Below are 23,384 nucleotides of genomic sequence, written 5' to 3'. Positions count from 1 at the left end.
GAATATCCAGTAAATATCATGGCTAACATGGGAGATGAGGCAGATGACATGCTGATGGCATCAAACCTAATTCCAGATTAGAAGAATGTCTTTAAAACAGTGAAGAAACTGTTTGGTATATATTTCACTGGAAAACCTGGGCAGCCCCCCACAGAACAAGAAAGGGAAACATGAGGATGTAAATTTGAATTTAATGAGACTCAACAAAAAAAAACTACCCCCCTCCATCTGCTCTACCCCTCCCTCGCAGACGCACAAATAAGAAAACCTGGCAACTTTCAACACAAAATTCTGGAGCCAGGAAACAGGGAAAATGGCATGTGGAAAATTTAACATTCATGGAAAATGTGCCCAGCCTAAGGAGCTAAATGCCATAAACATCAGAAAAAAGGAAATTATGCAGAGCCTCAGGTAGATGGAGGGGATATTCAGTGAAAAAAGAACCAGAAAAAGAGAGAGAGATGTCTGCAACAGACATGGCTACAGAACTACCAATGTTTGATGGTGGTAATGCTGAGAACGAAGTTGCATTTTCTCTACCACTACATCATATTGAGGAGCAGCTTATTAAAGGTGTAGTTAGTGGAGTCAGCAGCAAATTTAAGGGATCTGAAAGCTTGAAAGAGCTCCTTGGTTGGATGAGAATTGGAGCTTTACCAGCAGAGATTTTGGTCCCACTCTCGATGTGAGAAATCAAGGTCAGTGGAGACACTGCAGGCCCCCATTGTTTACATAGTTTAAGTCCAAGGGTCTTACAAGAGCTTTTGATCGTCTGTTGACAAATCTTATGATGAACTTGATGATGTAGAAAATGAATGAAGCTGTTGCGTCACAAAGTATTCTCTATCTGTAGAAAAACCTTATTAATTTAGACATGCTAAACTACAGTAGTATCCAACCTCTTCAAAGAGATACACTAACTGTTTAATTTTCATGAAAGTGGACTCCTGGATTTTCAGCAGAGAGAAAAACTGGTTCTTTTAAATTACTCAAAAAGAAAAAGGTATTACATAGAAAACATACAAATGATGTGCCCTGATTGTAAGTGTAAAATAGTAATACTTTTTTAAGTATTTCAAATACTTTTTCAAGGGTACATAGACTTAACATCAGGCAAAAACATAAGTATTAGCTTAATGTATAGCCTTTTCTTCAAATCAAACCCAAAATATTTTTAAAGTTCAGGAAAGATTTAAAGAGATTCCTATGTTATTAATCAGCATTTTAGACTTCCTTCCAGACATTGCCTCTGTTGATTCTGTTCCACGCCCTGCATTCATCCCTGGTCCTGTTGAAAACGATGGCAACATTCCTATTGCCTTTATAATGGGCCAGGGATTTCACCCACTCTTTGACCTATTTGGGACACCTCTCATGGAATTGGCTACAGGAACCAAAACCTCTTGTCTTTGCTTTGCAATTCTCTTGCCCATATCAGTCACAGTAAGACACTCTTATACAGCTTGAGATGACTCTGTCAGTATGTATTTAATAATTTATAAACAAAGCTGCATATTTGCTGAGATGTGGGTCTTATTCTGATAGTGAACCAATTTTAAAACTAGTGTAATGTCATTGACTTCAGTGGAATTTCTCCCAATTTACACCCGTGAGAGATTAGTAGGATCAGGCCCAGGAATATATGTGTGTTTCAGACTTCCTACTGGTTGTCCAGCTTCATAGAAACAACATAACAATATATTTAAAAACAAATTATGATTTAGAGTATAAGTTACCTTCAAAGAAACTGTTGTATATTATGTCTCAGCATATTATCTGTCTAAGATGAAAACAAATATCAAACGGTTGGTAAAGGTAGCTTTCTAAGGAATTATTGTTCATGCCACAGATTGTAAGTTTCTTTATTAAATGTCTGTTTTCAAATAATTTTAAATATTTTTTCTTTAAAAAGTAGGCTGAGCTCATAGAATTTAATTGGGTGGCAATACATGGCTTGAAATTATGCTCTTCTGATTTTTGGACTGAAAAGAACTTTTGTTTCTGTGAGGGAGGGCTTTTACTTGACCTTTCTTCCATTGGCAGTCCAAAAGGCTTTGATCAGGTAGTATTGATAAGCATTATTTCTTTTTAATGGAACCTATAGTGTTGACCCAGCTGTGGTAGAAATTGTTTTCCAGCCTCTCTGGTTCTTTTTATGGTTGTAGGAACAAGCTTTCCAGCTTCCTCTTTGGGCTGTGCTACATTCTGCGTCAAATGTTGTCTGTTGACATGTAGTGTAGTGGAAACAAGCCTGGTGGGCAGTATGGGTACAGCATATTATTGCCTTGGAATATGCTTATTTTGTCATTTAAATGAGATATTTGTGCCCCAGGCGCCTAGCATGCATTGTGGGGTATACAGTTCCACTGGTGGATAGATTTAGTTGTGATAGAAAATATGTGGGAAATTGTTTAAGCTGTTTCTTCACATCTCAGTATATGTTATGAATGTTATGAATGTAAAAACAATGCTTTCAATTTTTAAAGGGATGTTTTCTGTATCTTAATCTAACTCAGGGACCTTGCTGCAAGGAACTGCCTGGTAGGTGAAAATAATGTTCTGAAAATCAGTGACTTTGGAATGTCTCGGCAAGAGGACGATGGGGTATATTCATCTTCAGGATTAAAGCAGATTCCTATCAAATGGACTGCTCCAGAGGCTCTCAACTATGGTAACGAGCTATTATCTTTAACTTTTTAATGTAGAAAATGTACTGTGTAAGCCTAGAAGGTAGAGAGGAAATATTTTGTGGTCAGTACACAAATATATCGTTTTCCTGATGCCCTGTTTAAATTAACAAACATGTAAAACCTTTCATCAGTTTAAATAAATTAACAATTCATCCCTATTAAGGTTATGTCTTATACTTCATAATGTAAGATTCCCCTTTTCTCACAAAGAACATTTTTCCCATCCACACAGCAAAAGTTGAAGTACTTAAATGCCACTGATTTAATGATTTAAATGCATGCATAATAATGTTCTGGCTATGGAGCTAGAATATTACAGTAGACTATCTAGTCATCATTCAGATGATAATCATTAGCAAAATGAGTAGACAAGTTCCTCAAAATTATGGTGATGATTGTTTTAGCGTTTTATTATGAAAACTAGATATACTTTTAACTCCCGAGAAAACATTACATAAATCCTTGTAGAAGAGGACAAGAGGGTAATTGATTATATATATTTAAAAACTTGTTCTTGTAACCTGCAAATTTATGCATCATTCTGTTGTTGTCTGTGAAAATTAATAAACCAGCCTATTTGTGGGTAGGGGGAAATGGCCCATAATGTGATGGATACTAGCTTGAGAATAAAAATAGAAAGAGCCAGATTGGTGGACGGGTTTTAAAGTGAAATTAGAAAATAAGTTCTAATTAAGAAAAAAGTAGTTAAGAAGCAGGATGTGAGCTGCAACATTGGTGAATGGTGTAGTATATGGGCTAGATCTACAAAGGAATTCTGATGCAAAATTGCCACTTTAGTCACCTAATTACAAAATTTAGATCCTCAAATCCCCCCACCCCCAGCTGCTTGCCTAATCCTGTAGGTGTCTAGCTTTATGGGCAGAAACTTAGGCATCTAGCAAAGTCCCCAAGGCACCTGAAAATTTGTCAATGAGCAGGCACACCTATGTCCTGGTGGGATCCTCAAAGTAGGCATTCCTCTTTGTGTATTGCATATCTGGCTCCTGTTCATGGTGTGTGGACATCCCAGTGCAGTTGCTCTGAACATTTTCACAAAGGTATTTGAAGGGGTCATGTTCGTGCTCTTTATGTCCTGGCACTCTCTTCCTGAGATCATAAAGACCACAGCAACCTCAACCACTGTTCAGTTCCTTCAGATCACCCTAGGCAGAACACCCAGAACATTGTGTCCCTTTTATAGTTACATGTTAGTTATTGTAGCTTCAGTATTGTTACCTCCAGTAAAATACATAGGTCTGAAGAGAGTTACAATTTAACTTTGTTTCTGTTTTTAGTTAGTGTATTGAGATTTTAGTTAGGATATGGCAGAACAGAGATCCCCAGGCTTTAAATTATACCCCTCTCGTGGAGGACGGGAGGAAGGGCTGTTCATCTAATAGACATACATAATTAGTGAGACAAGGTGGGTAAGGTAATATCTTTTACTGGACCATGAGCCACACAGAGCTCTTCTTCGTTACCAGGAGCACTGTGTGTGGCTTGAAAGCTTGTCTCTCTTTGGTCCAGTAAAAGACATTACCTCACCACCTTGTCTCTCTAATATCCTAGGAGTGACACAGCTACAACTACACTTCATATGTAATTAGTGCCTATTGCCTGGGTGAAGAGCATATTGTTGCTAAGTATACAATCTATAAATCTTTTAAGAAGCGCATCTAGAAAGAGAGACAGTCCAGGTTATGGCTTTTCCATGAGAAAGAGCTTTGAGGATGCTCTTGGATTCTGAGAAAGAAAATTCTCAGGAACCTCCTCTTAATACAGTCCTTCAGTTCTCCAGTCACCAGGGGTGTGGCTTTGAGCTCAAGAGATATGGAGGCTCTAAAGAGGCATCACAAATGCTTTTGGAGCAGTCAGATATCCCTGCTGTCCGAAAAGTGAGAGACTCTACATCTGATATTTGGCACCACTCTCTATTTCCACTGCCTGGTGGGAGAAAGTCTCCATTAAAGGAACTGATGAAGTGGACACCAAGGAAGCCAGTGCTGGAGCCCTCAGTGCCACATCAACATAGAGGGCACTTGCAGCAGAGGGTTTATGGATCAAGGTCATAAGACAGTGGCTCAAAACTTTCCAGCACCATCCCTCTTAGTACCGGTGCATCAATCATGATCTTTCCTGACACAATCTTTGAAGAGAGCACATCTCTTGGCTCCAGCAGTTTCAGTATCTTTGGAACCCTCAAAGCAGCCATATGAGACAGGCTTTCTCCACTCAGATGTCTTCTGAAGGGAATTCCACAACACGGAATGATTCATTTATGTTTTCCATGGATATCAGAGTAATTCCAGAGCCTGGGTCACCTCTGTTACAGGCTTTTCTAGTTCTTCACCATGTAAATCTCATCCTCATGAAGGATGAAGCATACCTGTGTTGAAGATTTCTCTTTATCAACATAACAATTGGGTTGAGAATAGAAACCTTACTCAAATTTTAAAATCTCCTGTTGTCCCATCAGTAGAAGAATTCCCATCTTCTGACTCCAGCAGGGGCCCTACATCTAAGAAAACAGTGAGTCAGCGGACAAAAAGAAAAGACAATACAAAAGGAACCTCATTATAAATTTAAAAGTTTAAATCCTAATTACTTTCCATTTACCCCCTGAATTGGGTGATATAGCTTACCCATATGGCCCCCAACCTTGCCTCATGACCACAATATTTGCAGCATCCAGGGTAAGTTACCTCACAACACGGGGGATATGCACATAAGTCACCTAATTCAGGTTCACAGATATGTTGCATCATTCTCCTGTTCAGATTACGGAAACAAAGGATGAGCAGAATTTTAGTGCTGAAGAGGTACCTGGACCTCCACATTGTTGTTCTTCACTTTAGAAGACAATTTCATCCTCTGTGCCTGCGACAATTGATGATTTTAAAGTCTTTAAAGAATTATTGAAGCACATGGCAGAAACATTGGCAGTCGTATTACAAATGGTATAGGAAAAGGCATACAAATTATTTGATACTTTACAATCTCAAGATGGAGTTTCTCTTCCTATAAATGAAGGTGTTTTAGAACTGACAGAAGATGTTTCAGCTCCTGCCTCAGCTTCAGTGACTTCAAAAGATGCTGATTATAGATATCAAGTACTGCCCAAAGCTTCTGAGTATTTTTATACTTATCCATCTCCATCTTCACTGGTTATTACTGCTGCAAATGAAAAGTCGAAACAATTGGGAAAGTCAGCTACCCAAGAAAAAGAACTTTCAGAAGTAAAATGTATTCAGCAACTTGTCTGCCAGTTGGGATAGCTAATTATCAAGCTAAGATAAGTAAACATGATTATCTTCAGTGGGAGAGACTGTCTGACTTCAAGGACAAGATAGCTACAGAAATCAGAAACAAGTTCAGATCAATTTGCGAAGAAGGTCAGTTGAGTGCTAAAATTCTCTTCAAGCTGCTCTGGATGCAGCTGATAGTGGTGTCAGTTCAGTGGCTATAGCAATTTTTATGACACACATGTCATGATTACTTGCATCAGGTTTACCTATGGAGGAACAGACAACCATTGAAGATTTACCATTTGATGGACAGGGCTTGTTTAGTACTAAAATGGATAAGTCCCTACACTCATTAAAAGACTCAAGATCCACTCTCAAATCTCTAGGTTTTTACATACCTACATTTAGGAAGAAACAATTTTGTTCTCATCCTTCTTCTCAAGGTATAGGAATACTACACTTTCATTGTATTTTTAGCAGCAGAGGTTTTCTGACCATTCCAAAAAGAGATTGAGATATCATAAGAGGAAATCAGTGTTATCATCCTCTTCAGTAACATGACAGTTGGGACAGACACAGAGATATCAGATTTGATTCAATGGTTGAGGATCTGGGACTAATCTACAAGGATCTTATACACCTTCCTCCCTTCCTTTGGTTCCCACCTATGTTTTTTTCAAGAGGTGTGGATGGCAATCACCATAGATCAATGGGTCATTCAGGTCATCATTCAGTTTCAATTACTGTCTCCCACCCATACCCCTTCCAAGTGCCTTTTCAGGAACCATTCTCATGAGAATGCTGTGTGTCAAGAAATAGATGTACCTAATAAATCTTGTAGCAATAGAACTGTTACCTCAAGAATTTTTGGGAAAGGACTTTTCTATTCCCCTTATTTTGTCATACTCCCCTCCCCATCCCCAAAAAAGTTTGGCATCTGATCCTAGATCTCAAGAATCTAAACAAATACATTTGGTGCATCAAGTTTCATATGCTACTCTCACTTCAGTTATTCCCACTTTAGATCCCATGGATTGGTTCATTATCCTTGACTTGCAGGATGCTTATTTTCACATGTCAATACATCCTGCACAGAAGTAGTATCTTTAATTTGTGGCTTTAGGAAACCATTTTCAGTTCCAATTGCTATCCTCTGGAATTTCTTCGGTTCCACAGGTATTCAGCAAGTGCCTGTCTGATATAGTAGCTCATCTACAGAGACAAGGATTGCATAATTACCCTTATCTGAACTATTGGCTTGAACGAAGAAAATCATGGGACCATAGCAGCAAGAAAGGTGCTTCTACTGTTTTCACCCCTAGGTTCAGAAAAGGAAGGGAGGTGCAAGGTCAGACCTTTTATGTCAAGAAGCCACAGGACTCAGAATGGTATATCCAGAATTGTATCAATCTGATTGCTCTTCATCTTCCAGAGGAGAGCAGTAGTTTAACAGACTTACTAAGCAGAATGTGACCTTGTCCCACAAATGTGAGTTAAGTTGCAATTTCCCCAAACAGACCTGTTTGCTTCGAATCAGAACAAGAAGTGTCTGATGTTTTGTTCTTGAGAGAAAAGAGTCCAGGATCGATAGTGAATGCTTTCACGATTTGCTGGTGCCACCATTTGATAGCCACTCTTCCCTTTTTTTCCTTTAATTGCAAGGGAGCTCAGGAAGGTAAGGCAAGAAAAATCTTGGGTCATATACTGATAGCTCCTGCTTGGCCTTTCCATTTCCAGTTCTCGTTCTCTTGATATTGTCCAACCGCCAATTTACCACCCTCTTGATTGAGAATGACATGATATCATAGAATCACAGTTTAATCCTATACCCAAATGCAATGTGGCTACATCTCATGGCTTGGATGTTTCTGGATGTCCTCATTAGATAGAAAACATTCTTCAGAGGTACAGAATATCTTACTTCAGGGCATGAAATGATTTAAAGGATCACATTCTGCAAAGTGGAAGCATTTCTCATTGTGGGTAGTTTCTAAGGGTCAGATTGCTGCCTAGTGTTCTGTTCTGACAATCTTGGATTATTTATTATATTTGAAGTACATTTGGCAGCAATTTCAGAATTTCATCAGCCATTAAAAGGCATTCTGTTTTCTCTCATCAAGTAGTGAATAGATTTCTGAGGGACCTTGTTCAAGTTCTTTGTCCTGTAAGAAAGATTGCTCCTACATGGGATTTAAATCTAGTGCTTTCTTCTCCAGTGAAACACCCTTGTACCTCTAGTAAGCTGCCCAATTCACTTTTTATCAATAACGGTGGCATTTTTGGTGACAATTACCTCAGCACATAGGATAAGTGAACTACAAGAATTAATAATTAACCCTTCCTATGCATTTTTCCGTATAGACAGGGTGACTATGAGATCTCAACCATCCTTCATCCCAAAAAGTATAATGAGATTTTCATACCAATCAATTTATTCAGTAATCAGTTTTCTTTCCAAGACCCCATTCATCTTCAGCTGAAGTTAGATTACATATCTTGGGTTTTAAAAGATCATTGTTATACTATCTGGAGAAAACTAAATCTTTTTGTAAGACTTCAAATTTTTTCATTACTTATGGTAATAAATCTGAAGGGATGACATTCAAAATGGGTATCTGATTGTATTAGGACTGCATATAAAATTAGTCCTCCAAACATTGACTCATTCTATCAGAGCATAAGCAACATTGGTGGCATGTCTAAGTTGAGTGCCCAAACTGAAGATTTGCAGAGCAGCTGTCTGGACTTAAGCTTATAACCTTAAAGTATTATTAATTAATAAATACTTCCAGCACATTGGACCCCTGTTTTGGAAGGGCAGATTTGCAATCCCTTTTCAAATAGCTCCTGTCTTGTTAATCATCATGAGTGGAAGGCACATTTGCAGTACCTGAAGAAAAATAAGTGGTTAATTTACCTTCCAGTAACTGAGATTTCTACACATGTGAATCCTACAACCCGCTCTCCTTCCTCTCATGTCAGAATCTTATAAACTGGATTCTGGGTGGCGAAAGATCTGAATGGCAGTTTGGGTTGTTTAGCTTTATGCCTTTTAGAGGAGAACACAAGGAAATGAAGAGCATAAGCGTGACCTCTTTTGGACACTGCTAATGAAAATGTTCCGAGCTAGTGCATTGGGATGCCCACACACTTGAGTGGGATCCACATGTGCAAACCTCTCAAAGAACCACAATTGCTATAAGGTAAGTAACTGCTCTTTCCCCTGACCTCTCCAGCCAAATCCAATAGGTGTTGACAGAGACCACCTAACAAATCAAGTCACATGCCAAAGGCTCATGATTAACCTTATGATGTTTAGCCATGTGATTAGCGCTTTCACTCAATATATGGGAATGTAGGACCCAGGTTTGAATCACCACACTATCTGATACAGATCAGGGATTTGAACCGACCTCTTAAGAATGTCCTAATCACGAGGTAATAGGGTATTTTGGGAAGAGACTCTCTTGATCGCTTCTAGTGAAGCTGTTTCACTTTGTATAAATAGTCATTGGAGCAGGAACTAGAATCCAGGTCTCCCACCTGTCAGGGGAGTGTAGGGTATTCTGATGTGTGTGTATCTCAGTTTCTCCTTTTGAAGCCATTCCAAATATTAACTGGCCAAGAGAAAGAATTAGAATGACTCTATAGCCGAATTGTTAGGGTACTCATGGGGGAGATCTAAATTCAATGCCCTGTTTCAGTTACTATTTTTACTAAGTGGAACAGTTTCAATATGAGAGAATGAAAGTGACCTACTACAGAGCTCAATGGGTACGGTACTCTCCTGTAAGGTTGGAGATTTGGGTCCAATCCCTGTGCCACATCTGGAGTATTTGAACCTAGGTCTCCCACATCCTAAGTGACTGCTCTAACCACTGGTCTAAAGGTTAGGGGGTGGGGAGGGCCAGCAGCAACTCCTCTTCCTCCCCCACAAGAAAGGACTTTGATATCTAACTCCAGGAGAGGGTTCATGGCTATTAATCCCAAACAGAAATAGGTGCCTTGGAGGGGGGCTTAGGAAACACCAAGGAGAGAGGTCTAGCCTCTTGACTAGCATAAGCGACTCCCCATTCAACTTGCTGGGTTTTATGGGTCCCGTTCATAGGTGCCTAACTCTCCGCTTGCATGACAGAGAGAGCCAGTCACCTAACTGTGGGCTGTGGATGCCACTTTTTGGCAAGGCACCTAAAGTTAGGCTCAGCTTTGCAATGGCCAAGTCCCCATTGTGGATCTAGCCCCCAGTGCCTTGAAAAACATCACATATAGAACTCTTAAATATTTTTAAGTGAAAAATTAAACTAGTAAGTTTGACCATTGATATTTCTGTAAACATTTCTCCTGTCAAAGTTTTTGATAAAGAAAATTGAATGGAAACTATCATCCTTTGATTATATTACAGAACGCCATGAATGAAATTCAGTTCTTTGAGGAGGGCCTGTGCATCACTATTAAATGCCGGTGGTGGATTCACTGGAGCATTAAATATTACTTATTTTCTAGAGGGAAAGATTATATTCTCACAGTGTAAAATTCACATCTGTACAAGGCCCACACGACTTACTTAAACCCAGTTGTTTGGGTTTATGCGGCATTTAAGAGGGATGCACAGGCCATCTAAAGGCCCTTCTCAAAGGAGTGAATTTGATGCTTTTGTTTCTAGTGTTTAGCTAGCAATATTGTTTCTGTTTTATTTGTTCATTCACTTCTGGGAATTTTGGTCTTTTTATTATTCCAATAAGTGTTTACAGTTGTTAAGTAGACAGTAAAATATAAAATATTGCTGCACTGGCTGAAAGAAAAAAAAACACGGCAGCCTGCCTCTTGGAACAAAAAAGGGGGAATAGGAACATAACCTTCAACTGACTGATAAGAAATAATTATTAAAAAATGAAGTGACCAAAGTTAGGCACAGTAAAATTAGTGCAATGACTCTTATTTTCTCATGAAACATGGCTAGGGAGAATAGGGGATTGGGAGAGGAAATGATTAACAAGTCTTTGTAAATTCAGTGAAACAAGAAATGAACAAAATATGGCCTGATTTACAGTTGTGCTCAGCAACAACAGGTTTCACTGAATGCAGTTGGAGCTGTGGGCTCAACACCTCTGAATACCAGGCCATCAGTGGACATGGTAGTGACCTGGCTCTTAGCAATATTAACTTTTGGCAAAAACTGTCACAAAATTCATTCACTTTCATGCTGTGGATGTGCCTGCTTCCCTGCCAAACTCAGCACAGTGCCACCATGTCCTGAGCAGTAGAGGTGCTTCTGCAGGCCTGGGTGAAGGAAGAGGCATTCCTTGTTGCAAAAGTACATGAAGAGGTTTCCTCACTTGCTAATTGTGTTTTTTCCCACATTGTTCAAATTGCATTTACAAAGGTGTGGTTTATCAGTTGCCTTTCATATGAAAATTACATGCAAGATATTTGTGCTCATGTTGAAAACTATTACAGATGTGATAGGGTTTCACAGAGAACAATATTGACAGTGAGAATATCCACTATCTAGGATATGTCTTTAAAAATTGTTAGTTTATCACATTTTCACTATATGTGGAAAGACAGGCAGGAATGGTTTGATTGTCATGTAAAGTTAATACTTTGATTTAAACTTAGTATATAAATAATAGTATTCACAAAACCAAAAAAATAGGAGATATATTTTCAGACAACAATAATATACATTGTAGAATGTAGACACAGCATAAGACAAACAGAATGCTTAGGAATACATTTTCCAAAGTGTTACATTCAGATTAGACTCCTCAGGTGAAATCCTGAGCCCTATTGAAGGCAATGTATGTTTAAACATTTGCTGCAGCAGTATCAGGATTTCAGCCCTATTCTTTGTATTTGGAGTTGCGTAGCTAAAAACACTTTTCAACTCTTGAAAAAGTTACTCGTCCAAGTAACTAATAAAATTTTATATAGAGGCCAAAATGTGTTTTTTGTACTTTCAGTTTAACTGCTCTTAAAAAGTAAAATGTGTATATTTATTTAATGTGATCTTCCACTATAATTTCTTCAGTTCTTTACAATGCTAATAAATAATTGTATATATAAACAGCATGCCCTTTCTTGGCCCAGCTATTATCATACTGAGAAAGGTAATTGACTCTGCATAATTTGTACTTTCTTAAGAAACTAATTACTTTTAACTTGTATCCACTGAATGACTTTAATGAAAAGTGTTAAATTACTGGATGCCAAACTCTGAAGAGAGTTGATATACAGACAAAAAACTAATCTTACCACCAGCAGCACAGTGAATGTCCATAATTACTATCTACTAAGTAGGCAAGCTAATTTAACACAGCTGGAAATATTTAGTTTAAGTGCAAAATGAACTTTCTGACATCAGATAGCCCCAACTGTTATCATTTACATGTACTTCATTTAGGCTGGGGAAAGGAAGAAAACCCAATAGCCTTTGTTGAATATTTAGCACTCAGACATCATCAGCATGACACCGGCAAAATGGCAGTGTTAGAAATGGGGCAAAATATACATGAATGAGAAAAGCATTTTTTAAAGCTCAGAGATAACTGATGCAAAGATGTGTTAAATGGATTTTGTCATTACTGTAGGCCCAAGATATTATACCCTGTAGTAAAATTCATAGTACTAAAAGGCCAGGTATGCTTTTGAAAAGACACACAAATGTATGGTTTATTTTAAGATGATATTTTCAAAGCCCCTATTTTCATTTCCTGGGTTAAACTGGTTTCTTAGGGTACATCTGCACAGAAGCTAGGAGCCCCCCTTTGATCTGGGCCTCTGGTGCCTGACTGAAAGGCTTGAGTGGAGCACGTATTTCAGTGGTGAACCCTCTCCTGGAGTGAGGCCCTTTAGTCACATCAGCCCTTTCTCACAAAAAAACAGAGATAGTAAGACCTACCTCACTGTAACCTATAGCCCAGTGGTTAGGGCAGTTACCTGGATTCAAGTCCCTGCTTTGCCTTCTCTCGGTCTCTCCTGCTGACGCTATTCTACTTTGTATAGACGATTACATTGATACGGTAGCCTGGTGGTCAGGCCACTCCTCTGGGTTGTAGAAGTATCAGGTTCAATTCCCAGTTCCAATAAATATTTAATTTGTTATACTATGTGGAACAACTTCAATGGGAGATATTCAGAGACTCACCCCAGAATGCTGAGTTGTTAGGGCACTCACCTGGAAAGGGGGAGACTTGAGTTCAAGTCCCTTCTCCAAATCGGCCAAAGCAGGGATTTGAATTTGGATCTCCCAGCTGAGTGTTCTGACCACTGAGCTATTGGGTATTCTGGAGGCACATGTATGCCAGCCAGCCACAGAAATTTCCAATGTACTCTCCCCCAGTTGTCTTTTGTACATGTTTGGCGTGCTATGAGCATTTTTATTGGATTGGGCACTACTTTAAAACTGAGTGGGGACACCTTATTTGAGACTCTCATACAGGCTTAAGTATGAGCAAGGATTCCAAGAAGCTTGTTAGGCCTGGGCAGCCTCAGGACTTAAGCAGCTGTGTGCATGCCTACCACTGGAAACTTAGGTGCCTAGGAGCCTACAGTGTTAGGTGGCAGCTGAGCAGGAGTTTGGTGAATGTCGGTTATGCCTAAAGAGGCAGTTAGGTGCCTCAGTCGCTTTGTGAATCTAGCCCATAGCTCTTAAGAACTCTCTCCTTCTCCACATATTATCAGAGCTCTTCTCCACAGGGCCTGCCTTTAATCAGCGGACATTTTAATTTTGAAATTTGTGTTTGAAGCACAGTTCAAGTTTTACTAGTAAAAAGCTATAGGCTGAAGTTTTCAAAACTGACTACTGACTTGGGCTGCACCAATTTTTGGATGTCCACCTTCAAATATTGTAAAGGGGTCTGAATTTCAGTTGGTGGGGGCTCATCACTTCTAAAACCCAGACCCCCTTAAAGGTAGCTCAAGATGAGCATCCAAAAGCGAAAAATTGGCCTTTTCTTTTATTAACTTGTTATGGGGAAAACTGGATCTCTACTGTTAATATAGTTTAATGGATCAAGTCCTTTAGATTCTTAATTCCAGGGCTGATGGGAGAGGTTGTTTTGTATTCTCTGAACTATATATCGCACATTGCTCTCGCCCTCCAAAAGGAAGTGGGGATGTGGTATGTGGAGTTTGTTTTTGTTTACAGTAAAAAGTCACTAGCAGACTCTATAAAAGCACTATTCCAAGAACTGTGCTGATGATATCATTCAATACTGCTGGCTCACAAAGGCACTTGGGTATTATAGTGCGCTTTACAATATGAAGAAGTTGTTAATAACTATGGCAGTTTTATCTCTTTTCAGAACACTAATTGCCATGGCATGTTGGGGAATGGAAAAGAACAGTTGGTTAGGAAAATCTACTACCTTCAAGACTTATAAGAGGAATTGTGAACAAGGGAGAATGAAAAAAGTTAACTTTTAAATTTATTTTCTTTCAAGTTTGCTGGACAGGAGAGTGGAGAAGAAGATCTCTGTTCAGCTGGAACACAAAATAACAGAAATCCATCTCACATAAATCTTTTCAGTCTTGTGACCCTCTGTAAATTTGCATCTTTACTAGCATAACAGGTCTGCCCTTCAAATCACAGAACTGTAAATTCTAAATATTTGCCTTGCTCTAAGATAATTGATACTTAATCACTTCAAAAATGAGAGCATCAGTTATGGGAAGAGTATTCATTAGGAGCTAGAGTTCGATTATTATGCTTTATAATGGTACAGGGAATGTGCAGTCATTACTGTATTTAAATAAAATTCTTACCATTGGTTCAGGGCAGCATATAGTACATTCTCAGAAATATTCTTTAGTTATATTATCCACTTTCTCTCATTCCTCAGGGAGATACACTTCTGAGAGTGATGTATGGAGCTTTGGGATCCTTCTTTGGGAGACCTTCAGTCTAGGAGTATGTCCGTACCCTGGAATGACGAACCAACAAGCACGGGAACAAGTGGAGAAAGGTAATTGTTATTTATAGGGTGCAACCACGTGCAAAAAATACTTTATAGATCTGTAGGAAGACACGGTCCCTGAGTTAAACAATTTACTATCTAAATAAACAATGTGCAAATGAGAAGTAATGACCAACAGTATGGTCAAGCAACTCTAGCTAATGTCATGGTAGTTCCACAAGTCTGTTGTCTGATTTTGTTTAAATGACATGCTAAGAGCTCCCTCTGAGGAAGATTAGGGTTTACAGACATCATGGAAGAAGAGTGGGAACTTGAAGGATGAGAAAATAAAGGCATAGTGGATTCAATCAGCGAAAGGTTCAAGGTACCATATAGGGCTTTATGGAAAAAGGCATGAAGGTGAGAGTGGGAGGAGAACATAAAGGGGGTGGGGGTTAGTTGTGTGGCTTGGAAAGCATGAAGGTTAGACTAAAAGATACTTTTGTTGAGTAAAATGGTGCTAATCTCAGTGCTAACATCCCAAGGTGCTGGAAATACCAAAAACACTGTTTATCTGCCCTTTCTTTTGTTAAAGCTTTGCATATGGAGCAAAATTTTAGAACAGAAAGAGTGAACAACTCCTCCATTTGAATTGACTTAAGTAGTGAACCCTACCTTTTATTTCATAAAGTAATCAAAAGCATATGACTTTGATTAGGATATTAGATTTCTGAGTCCATTCCTTGTTCATCTTCCATAGTGATCTCCAAAACTGTTCCTCTATCACACTGTCCTTTACCACTCTGCCCACAACTACATTGACAGCTGTAGGAGTTATATACATAACGGATTTTATGTGGCTCTAAATTTGTAAAACTATTATTTAATCTAGAGTGTGTTAACAAGGCCAGAACTAGGGTTGCTCTTCTGTGACTAGTGTGGGAGCAGCTGTTGACTTGGTTTTTTTTTTTTGATTGCCTGGGCTCCTGCACTCCAAGGAGCCAGAGACTTCATTTATTGGTCACAACAAGGAAACAGAGCAAACAAAAGAAATCTACAAAGTGGAAGAGAGGGCAAACAATGGAATTGAGGTTGAGACGTGGTCAAAGGACTAGAGTAAGGAGGGAAGAGAGAATATGGGAAAGGGAAAATGAGGAGGTGGAAAAGAGTCTTATTTCTTTCATATGAAAAGGAGAGGCAATGAAAATCAAAATGGAAACAAAAAAACCCAATGTCAATTGGAGATGGAAGGAATAAAGCAGGGGTGGACAAACTGTGGCTCATGGGCCGCATGTGGCTCTTATACAGTTAAAGTGCAGCTCACAGAACCACCTATGCCCCCTCCCCATTCTCCATTGCCAGACTGGGGTTGAGAGCTCAGAGCCTCTGCCCTCCGGCAAGGGGGTGGGGCTAGAGGATTCTACCCAGCGAGGAGGAGGATCTCGGGGGGGGGATCAGTAAGTTTGGCCACCCCTGGAATAAAGAAATGGAAAAAAAGGAGGTAGCGGGGAAATTGGCACCCAACCTTAAGGTAAACTTGTTTAAATTTTTTAGCATTCCTGTATTTTATTGGATTTTCATGACAGAAAGGTGGAACTTCAAAGGAAGACGAGAGGCCAGTCATTTTCCTAGGATGGGGAGAGTGAATTTTTAAGCAGATTGCAGCTCTGAAAGGCAGCAGGAGCATAGTGGCAATTTACCTTTCCGAATTTGAGCACAGTTTAGTTTGCTAGTCAAGTACCTTAGCATAGTGTGAAAATCATCTCATTTATACATGGACAAATACATAAATCTGACGACTTGCTATTTTGTATGTAGTGACCTCAAGGAACTTTACTCATTTATTTTTAATTATGGTTCCTTATTATTTTTCATTTTTTAAACACTTGTTCAATTTATATTACTTTTGCATACTGAACTTTTTCCCTTTTTATCTGTGCATATCAGGATATCGAATGTCAGCACCTCAAAAGTGCCCAGAGGAAATATATAAAATAATGCAGAGGTGCTGGGACTACAAACCAGAAAACAGACCAAAATTCAGCGAGATTCAGAAAGAACTATCTTCAATCAAAAAGAAAGTGACATAGTGATAAAGTAGTGCCAAACTCAATCTACAGGACTCTTTTTCAACAAAGTAATATTTTTCCCTCATAAACACGATGCGTTTATACCACATTATCTGCAATATTCTTCTAGGGTTACTTTTTATATATATATGTGTATGTGCGCGCCATCTTGGAAAATGTCTAAACATACATTAAAAGGATAGACAATTTTGTCAAATGTTATATATCCAGTCACATTCATATTGCATTTAGGATATATGTAAATAGAACATCACATACTATAGGTTTAAGGGACTGTGACTCCTATCTATTTTACAGTGATTAACTGCTAGTGACATTTCCCAAAGGTTTTCTATTTTATGCTGCATTCTTATTTTTGTATCCCAGTCAGAGATATCAACAGTGGCAGTAAAACATGGTGGCTGTGTCATGTTTCTGAGGACCTTAAATCTGAGGACAACAGTTTTTCAATAGTATTTCAATTAGGAACTTTATATTTTCAAAATAATTTCTACAACTGATATTTTAACTGATATATTGCTTTAAGAAAGAACATCAATTAAGATTCTGGATGTGCATGTATTCTTTTTAAACAAAGAAATCCAGAATTTTTTTATAGACTAATACTCCCATTGTTTACAAATGCATCCTTAGATTTCTTACAATTGCTTCCATCATAGTAAATATGTTCAACTTTGGACATTACTTACTTAATTTTTTCAAAGCAGCAGTTTATCAGGAATCAGTATGCACAAATCTTGGATGGGCTTCCTTTTTTCTAAAAGACCAACATCCAGTCTCGTGTGATATGAGTCCGTTGGGAAATACTGCAAATCATCTGCCTTTCAAAATATAAGCAGAAGAAGAAAACAGTTGTTTTTGAATGTACACATGTAAAAAAAAAGCAGTCAGCAGGAAGCAAGTTTGAGAACGAGTGTGGCATGTAATGAAGGTAACCAGTAGAATTGATTTTAGATGAGTAAAAGAACGTGAACAATCACATTGGCTTTTGGAGGTTCTCTGATACGTTTCTGAACTCTTTTTTCAAATAATTGATATTCCTTTTCGGTATGCAGTTGGAGTCAGCAAAAGGACATGTCTAAAAAAAAAAAATACTTTCCATGCATACTGTCCAAAGAAAAAGGTTACATCTCAATTGCAAAAAGAATTGTTACCTCTTTTAAACCTCTGGAAGGTAGAACAAGACAGAGTAGAAATATTCATCTATATAACTCTGTTTTCCTTAGTTGCATTCAGATTTGTTCTCAATTTCAGGTTTGCATACCCTCACTGTCAAGGAGGAAAAGATGGGCATAAAAAATAACATTCTATAAGAAGAATAAAAGCTAAACAATCTATGGGGGAAAAGGCACAAAGAGTTTGTGGCTTGGATCTATCTCTACAAAAGGCCCTCATAAGGATTGCCAGTTACCATAGAAACCCATGACTGTGCAAACAACATTATGATCCGAGATCCAAAGTTTGGGAGACCTCTGGTTTTGATGTAGGCCTCTCTCCAATAATTATCAAACGGTTATCAGTTCAAGGTGTGTTAACAAGGAGTTAACTACCAGACCAAATGACTAAAACAGAGGAATGAAAGTAAAACAACATTGGGACTTTTAGTGGCCCCTATATCTTTGCTTGTGGCTGCATTACATTTTATTTCTATTTTGTGACTCCTCTATTGTCCAGAGCACAATTTCTGCTCTATAAAGTGTATTTGTGTTAGTATTGAAGGGGCTATGTGTGACTGAAGTATTTGTAGGCTGAGAGTTTTCAACCAGTATCTATTATATTAAATTTAATGTCCAAATGAATAGTGAAGCAGCATGCTGGAGAACACTTTCTTCATTGTAGGTGAAACTGTTAGCAGTCTGGGTTTGTTGTGGGGGCAGAGGAAACAAACACACTGAGAAAATGGAGTAAAAACTGAAAATAAAGGGATAATTAGTTTCATCCCTGTATAATTACAAATTCTTTACATAAATGTTGGGCACATTTAATTGTCACTATGCTCACACTTGGTCCAAAGATATTTGTCTCAACACCAGTAAGACACATTGTTTAGTCAATTAGCACTGATGCTAAATGTTACACAAACAGTGTGCCTTAATGAGTTGGTATGTTTGTGTGAATAAAAGTGCATGAAAATGCAAGCAATGTATAACGATAACCACTAGGAAGAATCCAGGTCCTAAATCAATAAATCACCCAACTACAGGTCCTCAACTATGTACTCGCTACTGTCTAAAAGTGACAAATATATTCTCTTGTACTTAGGTTAACACACTTTTTTTTTTAATGAATTTAGAAACTATATTATTTCTGAAAAGATTCTGCATATATCCAACCTTTCAACAAGAAAATAGAACAGTTCCTTTTGTCTTACTTTGATTAATAGAACACACAATTCTGATCCTTATGTACAGAGGTAAAAGGATAAAAACTTCATTTTTCACTTAGCTAAGCAGTTAACATTTGCAATTCATATCATACTTCTGTTTAAATTGAAAAGGCTTTTCAAAACATAGGACACCTGCAGCATCTAGAATATGTTGTGTTCTTTTTCCTAAAACAGACAGCAATTCAATTCAGGATTAATAACCGTTTGGGAGACTTGCCATGATGAGTTCATTGGTATAGAATAAATTTAATATGGGCATATGTGGTTTTCACAAAAACTTATGCAAACTGTTTTTTCACCATTACTTCAGTTGTGTTTGTGGCATAAATTATTTGTCCCATCTGTCACATGTAATTATTGGAATTATGTACTTTAGGAAGTTAAGTTGATACCAAATACATGTCTATAAATACTATTCTTAACTGTGCAAGCTTATGGCAGGGGAGTCTACAAAAATGTGCAAAGAAAAACCCTGAAATGTAATCAGTGGAAAAACAGATATAGCATTTAAGAACCAAAGCTGCAACTATCTGCCTTTTCTGTAGCCCTGATGTCTTTTAAATGAACAAAGGGTTAAAAGTTTAGCATAGTTAATGAATTAACCAGATATTAGCTATTTTACTTTTGTACATTTTGTTTAAGATACAGCAAAATTAAGTGTGTCCTCTTTTGGAAATTCAGTATATTTAATAGGCTTTTACATCTGGAGTTCTAAGGGCTTTGGAAATGTTCAGATGGTTATTTATCCAGGAAGTACTCCTGTCTTTTAAAATTCATATAACACTTAGCAGTACCCTAAAAATCAAAACCTCTAGGTATATGAAATGGAGTTTAAAGCGATTTTTCTAGTTGTTACCAATTCTTTTCCTCCTTTTCAAGGCATTATAAAGGAACAAAAAGGGCTACTGTCATTTCATTTATAACTTTTTTAAAAGATTATTTTTAAAGCCCATTGAAGGCCAATAATGAGTGTGCAGTGTTAGTTGTTTACAATGGAAATTGAGCATTAAAAATTAGCCTCAGAGTTTAGTTTTGAAATTATCATCCTGGTTATTAAGATTCCCAACTGTATAGAGTTCATGGCTTTATAGAAAGTGCAATATTGAGAGAGAGCATATTTGAAGACAAGAAAGAGAGACCTGTGCTCTCAGCAGATTTATAGTCTTTTGTACAGTCTGCATTTCACAAAATTGTTTCTTAGATTTTTAATCTAAAATTAAAAAGCAAACAGCAGCATTTAGCAACTGCAATCATTTTGCATTTTTGTTTCAGATCTTGATGAGCATTTTGTAACTCTTTCACAATCTGCCTCTATTTTGCTGTGTTGCTTTCAGTGGCTTAAGACCATTTTATAGACTGTCTGTATCAGGAAGTACAATATCAGAACAGTGTTTACAAAATAAATGTCAGTCTTTTTTGGGCAGAAAGTAGTTGTAAGGAAACATTAGGTTACTATACCTCACTGTTTTTCCCTTGGTTTTTCACACGTTTGTTTATGATAAACTTTGTGCTTATTCAAATGGTGCAAATATGTTTCTGAAACACATCACTGTAAAGTCATATACATTATTTATGGCATTTTTATTATTGTAATGCTACTAATCACAAATATTGGAAAGCAGATGCTTTCCCCGCCCCCTCAAAATTAGAAAAAAGAGCCTTTGTTACAACATTTCCAGCTGGATCTAAAGCTTGTAGCTGTTCAGATCTGGAGTTCAAGTTTAAGCCTGTCTTTGCTTTCTCTTTCTCCTTCTCCTCATTCATGTGAATTACACTGGTGTCAACAGCATGTGATGATTTACTCTGAACTATACTGGCCTTTTTCTGAGACGTTTCCTACTAGTGCAGTTCCACCAGTTATAGCAATAATGGGAGTGCTAACGTAGGCTGGCTGCCATCATAGCTTCTGGACCAGCTCTCAACAGTTTCAGATGACTCATAGGCCTTCACTAGCACTTCCGCTAGTAGAGCAGTACCTGGGGAATATTTCAGGAGAAAGGCTCTAGTGTAAATAAGGTATCATGTAAATTAGCCCTGTGGTTTTAAGAGGTCTTAATCTGACATTATAGCTGGTGGTTGTTAGAATGGCTGTCACAGACAGTGATGGCACACAATGTAAAGAAGCCAAGGGGGGGGGGATTGATGAGGAAGAATCTTCTTTCCATAAGAATAACCTTAATTCATTAGCACTGGAAAAGTTTGCAGCCTATATCAATCCATTTGTGTATTACATTCTCATTACCCTTTCAGGTAAACTTTAAAGTTTGCAACTGAAATAAAGAGGTCACCTATTCTAATTAAATACTTTCCTAAAGTACATGAGGGTTGTTTTATTTGACTTGGTAATGCCATTTTATGATTATCAGTACAGTCTGAGGGTTACATTGTGGCCTACTAAACCACTGTGGGTATGGGGTACAGAGAACTCATGCTGTAGTAGCAGTCCTTGGAAACATTCTGGCTCACTTAGCCATAATTGCTGTGAGGTTTAGTAGGCAATACAGGGTGCAGATTGTGTCCCCCTCCGAGTGGCAGGGCACCTTTCCTCTTCATATGCATATAGCGCTTGCACTCCCTATTGCAGGAGGGGAAGGCTTTTACAAGCCTGCCATGTTAAGGTCCTTGTACTAAATTCAAGGTCCTTGGAATTAGAATAACCCCATAGAAAGAAAGTATGACAGAGGTTTCAAGAGGCACTATCCCAAACATAGTTTCCATTAAAGAATGGATGTTCTAGCAGAACATTTAGAAAAATAAGATTCTAGGATCCAATGTCATCATGTAAACCCTAGTCCAAGTGTGGCTGGGATGGAAATTGTTCTTTCAGACCCAGATCCTGCCAATTCTTTGCATTATGAGAGAAATAAAATTATTTGTCTCCTATACAAAGATATTACTGACTGGCCTGCTGGTTGCTTAACAAGGATACGGTGACATCGTTTTTCACAGTGTTTTGCTTCGCTTAATTATTTGTCCATTTAAATTATACAGGAATGAAACAATCATTTCATTAGGAACAATTATTTACAACTCAGAGCCTAACATCATTGGGCTTTTGAGCTAGGAGCTAGAATATCCCAGTATAATGATGTCCCTTTCTGCCAGTGGAGGCACTGAAACAACTAAAAGGAAAGCAAATTAAAATCACAAATGGAAAAAAAAAAAAAAAAAAAAAAAAAAAAAAAAGAGTCCCCTCTATCTGTTTGTTTGCTGAAGCCCTGTCTTCCCCCACTCACCTACTACCACTATCTCTCCTCTCTGAAGCTGATGGGGTGTAGCGATTGCCCACTGAACTTTCACTGTAGTAATATAAAAATAGTGCAGTCCTAATGCACATAATTTTTCTTCCTTGATGTGAAGGAGAAAGCAGGACAGTACTTCAGGTGAAACCATACTGCAATCTCAGCCACAAAAACCAAAAGCAAATTTAAATGCCAGCTTCAATTCATTGTGTTTCTCACACAAGCACCATTTCATGATTGGCCTTGCAATGTGTTAAACGGTGACTGAAAGTGATCTGTCCCCAAACATCTTTTTATTTTCCAAATAGTACAGCATTTTGTAGAAAATAAAGGCGCTGATTTTTGTCTCTGGATTTTGTCAGTTATTTTCATGAGATGTTGCCTCGCCTGCTTTTAGTCATTCCTTTGGATCCTTAGATCTGGCCTGTCCCATTCCTCTTTCATCCCTGATCTTAACTCATTTTCCCTTGGCTCTGTATTTACTGGTTATTTAAAACCTAAACTATGACGTGGCTGGACTGAAGCCCAGCATAGAACTTTCTTCTCTCACCGTCTTATCTTCTGATCTTTAAAGTCAGAAAATCAGCAAAAGGACAGAGTACAGGTCCCTTGCCTCAGATAAAGTAGTAGCATTTTCCCTCCCTCATGCTGGTGGCATGTATATGCAGGATATCTTACAAATAGGTTTTAACCATGACAATAGTTACCTTGTATGCAGCCAGCAATATTTCTTTTAGAAAGAAAAAGATAAGAGGGAAGAATGGAGGGGAGAAGGGGGAAAGAGATAGAGTGCAAAAGGAATTGCCCAAGAAGAGTAGATTAGATACTAATAAA

The 23,384-nt window shown here is 38.1% G+C and overlaps 1 protein-coding gene across 4 annotated transcripts in view; it reads left to right on the top strand.

Annotated features, from left to right (window-relative positions):
• The window catches only part of FER (FER tyrosine kinase), a 316,011-nt gene extending 293,110 nt beyond the window's left edge, over positions 1-22,901 (top strand). For all 4 annotated transcript variants that reach the window (XM_067569167.1, XM_067569169.1, XM_067569168.1 and 1 more), the window contains 3 exons: positions 2,517-2,671; positions 14,779-14,901; positions 16,780-22,901. In XM_067569167.1, the coding sequence (XP_067425268.1) occupies positions 2,517-2,671; positions 14,779-14,901; positions 16,780-16,922 (421 nt within the window). In that variant the 3' untranslated portion in view covers positions 16,923-22,901. The remainder of the gene's footprint in view (positions 1-2,516; positions 2,672-14,778; positions 14,902-16,779) is intronic.
• The last annotated feature ends 483 nt before the right edge of the window (positions 22,902-23,384 follow it).

The sequence above is a fragment of the Emydura macquarii genome, unplaced genomic scaffold (genome assembly GCF_026122565.2).
Source record: "Emydura macquarii macquarii isolate MOO-44397 ecotype Brisbane River unplaced genomic scaffold, CSIRO-AGI_Emac_v2 contig_2897, whole genome shotgun sequence".
Classification (NCBI taxonomy): domain Eukaryota; kingdom Metazoa; phylum Chordata; order Testudines; family Chelidae; genus Emydura; species Emydura macquarii.
This window is presented reverse-complemented; position numbering and strand designations above follow the sequence as displayed.